The sequence below is a fragment of the Cynara cardunculus genome, assembly GCF_001531365.2.
Source record: "Cynara cardunculus var. scolymus isolate 2C chromosome LG 7, CcrdV1, whole genome shotgun sequence".
Taxonomy (NCBI): domain Eukaryota; kingdom Viridiplantae; phylum Streptophyta; class Magnoliopsida; order Asterales; family Asteraceae; genus Cynara; species Cynara cardunculus.
Window position 1 is genome coordinate 12559715 of NC_037534.1, and position 3087 is coordinate 12562801.

Below are 3087 nucleotides of genomic sequence, written 5' to 3' on the forward strand. Positions count from 1 at the left end.
ATTGCTATCCCGAGGGCGATTATTGAAACCACTACGTGAGTTGCCACGAGAAGAACCACAAGATCCCCGACCACCTCGGTTATTGTTGAAAGATCGAGAACCATAATATGCTTGAGCCCGTGGGGTGGGAAAGGGGTTTAATTGATAACCAAGTTGAGAAGCCACAAGTTGAATGCTTTGGAGTTGTTGCTGAAGTTGATCGATATTTGGTTGTTGAACCGAAGATACAGCAGCCGTTAGTGGCTGGGATATTGGAGCAGTGTTGGCCAGGAAAGCTTGTAGAGTTAAGGTCTTTGTAAAAACATAGTCATGATCACACAAAAGACCATGCAGTTCATTGAAGCGAACAGGGGGTAAACGAGTCAATAAGTTGCCTTTAATGACATTGTATTCCGCTCGAAGCCCTGCGATAGTTAGCATTACTAGGTCTTTGTCCTTCATTGGTTCTCCAATGTTAGCTAGAGCAGTGGCATATTCGTGAACCCTGTTTAGGTAGTCAGCCGGTTTTTCATCACCCTTCATGGTGATTCTAAGCAATTGAGTTTTGAGAGTAAATTCATGAGAGGCTGTAACAGGGGCATAAGCTCTTTCAAGAGAAAACCATACCTCACGTGATGTTTTTCCCTGAATGTGTTGATAAGAATCTTCGGACACAGTAGAGATGATAAGCATCCGAATATGGGCATCGTTTGAGATCCACGGGATGTAGCTTGGATTGTCGGTGGTTGCTGATTCGTTGGTGACTTTCTGATCAGGGCACGGTACTGTTCCATCGACATAACCAAAGAGATTATGAGATGTGAGAAAAGCTTCAATCATAGAACGCCAATAGCCATAGTTGGTAGGTTTGAGAGAGAAGGAGAATTTGTGGGAATTGTGAATGGTTTTCTCCTGATGTGAAAAAGCGATTATAGCTGCCATGAATTTTGATGTTGATTTGTCTGGAATTTAACGTCGGCAGAGTTGCTGATCGCAGATTGTTGATTTGGCCGGCAGAATTGATGAGCGGCGATTTTAGGGTTAGAGAAAATAAAAATCGATAAACCAGGATTTGATATGGCTCTGATACCAAATCAGAATTGGTATCGATTGTATTGATTCAAAAAAACAATATAAGACACTTTTAGACAAGTAGTTATATAGGTAAAACTAATTACACTTTGGACCCTAGACAATATTAAAAATATAAACTAGACTAGCCGACTTAGTCTAATAGTCCAAATAAGCCTCCTCATTTTTGTCATCTCCAACTTCCTCTCCTGGGCCTTCCTTGACGTCCGACATTCTGACACGATCTATACATTATAGCTAGTCCGATGGCTACCCGGTAGAACTTATCCTTTAGTTTTAACGGGGGCTTTTTGTCACACAACACCTCCATGGCAGCTTCCACTTTAACCACCGCAGTCCTCATGCCATGTGCTATCTCATTATCGACCTCACTCCATTCTGAATCATAGAACTTAGATACTTGAAATTATCCTTTTGGAGTACCCCATCCTTTGCCCCCCAAAGTTGACTTCCACCCCCTCATTGGAGTGAAAGAAAGTAGGAAGTGGAAGAAAGTAGATTGTTATTTTATGTAGTTTTCCCTAAAAATTATCATATACTAATAACATTGACCATTGTAAAGATAAAATTTCAAGATAGGGCCATGTTTGATGGTAGTTGAAAATCAATTATTAGGTCATATAGCTATGACATGCTAAGTACAAGTTGGTTTTTATAGTCTGTACCATACAGCACTACTAACAAATGCGTGAGATAAACTGAAACTATAATAATGGGAAGAACGTGAAAAAGTTTGGACCTGTGACCACCATAGAAGAAATCTTGCAATAAGCCAGTCAGAATTTTCAATCCAACGTCGAAGCATAGGGAAAATGAATAGTGCTGCTGCTAGTACATTTGGAAGCAAATACAACGCCACAACCAAGAGATATAGAGAAGGAATGCCATCAAATCGGTTAAGAAAAGCAAGAATATCTCTGACTTCCCTAAAGGGAATTGAGATGTTGTCATTGTGGTGTATATAACATAGTGGAAGAACGATGGACCATGCAAGACTAGTAATAATCTTCAAAATGTTCCTCAAGACAGCTGTGAACTTCCATCTATGATATCCAGGGAAGTTCAGAACAATGTCCAATATACCTGTAACCAAGCAAAAGACAGTTATGAATACGTGGACATCATGCATTTACTTTAAATAAGTTTACCATCAAAGACCAACAACTTGAAGTACATGTGGCAAGTTAACTGGATTCGTCGAACTACATTGTATATATAGAAAATATGCCAATTCCAAAGACATCTGGGTGCTCAAGAATTTTATGTCAAGTATCCAAAGAGAACGGTTATCTTTTCTATTTGGTATTCTAAATTCTATTATAGAATAGATGAAGACTGAAGAATAATGATCGAAGCATGGGAACCTGTTGAAAGATATAACTTTTCTAATGCAATCTTTACTTTTGTCAGATATAAAGATAAAGGGATAAAGGTGTAATAAAGAGAAAGTTGTTGTTTTGATGCAAGGGACTGCGCCTCACATTCTTCAAATCTTCAAGGGTAGCAGAGTCATTATTACATTCTTGGAGGACCAAACTTGCAATTATTGAATTTATATATATATATATATATATATATATATATATATGCTTGCTATTAGGTCTAGCTTACGGTTGAGTATCATTTTTCTTCAACTCTATATTTTCACAGATCTCTTTCTCTCTCAAACACTTTAATATTTCATTCTTGTTAAATCATTTTGGTTAACATTTGTGTTAAATCTAAGGTTCTTGTATTTCTTTTTGTATTGTAATAGTTGATTAGCTAAGAATAAACTATTAGCTAATAAATTAGCAAGCTGTAAATTAGCTATATATTTCTGAGTTTAGCCTCATCTATTTTAGGATGTTTATTCTGTCATTGATCACCCCCAAATGAGTGGAGATCATTTCCTAATTTGTAGCCTCTCAGTTGTATATATATTCAGCTGATGTATATAGAAGATAATCAAGGAAAACACGATTACTTTCATGGTATCACTAGCTCTTGCTCTCTTATCATCAGAGATCAAACCAC

The 3087-nt window shown here is 37.5% G+C and overlaps 1 protein-coding gene across 1 annotated transcript in view; it reads right to left on the reverse strand.

The window, feature by feature from the left end:
- The window catches only part of LOC112515222 (callose synthase 5-like), a 46649-nt gene that overhangs the window by 24176 nt on the left and 19386 nt on the right, over positions 1 to 3087 (reverse strand). Inside the window, exon 15 of the mRNA XM_025121893.1 lies at positions 1811 to 2154. Coding sequence (XP_024977661.1) covers positions 1811 to 2154 — 344 coding nt within the window. The remainder of the gene's footprint in view (positions 1 to 1810; positions 2155 to 3087) is intronic.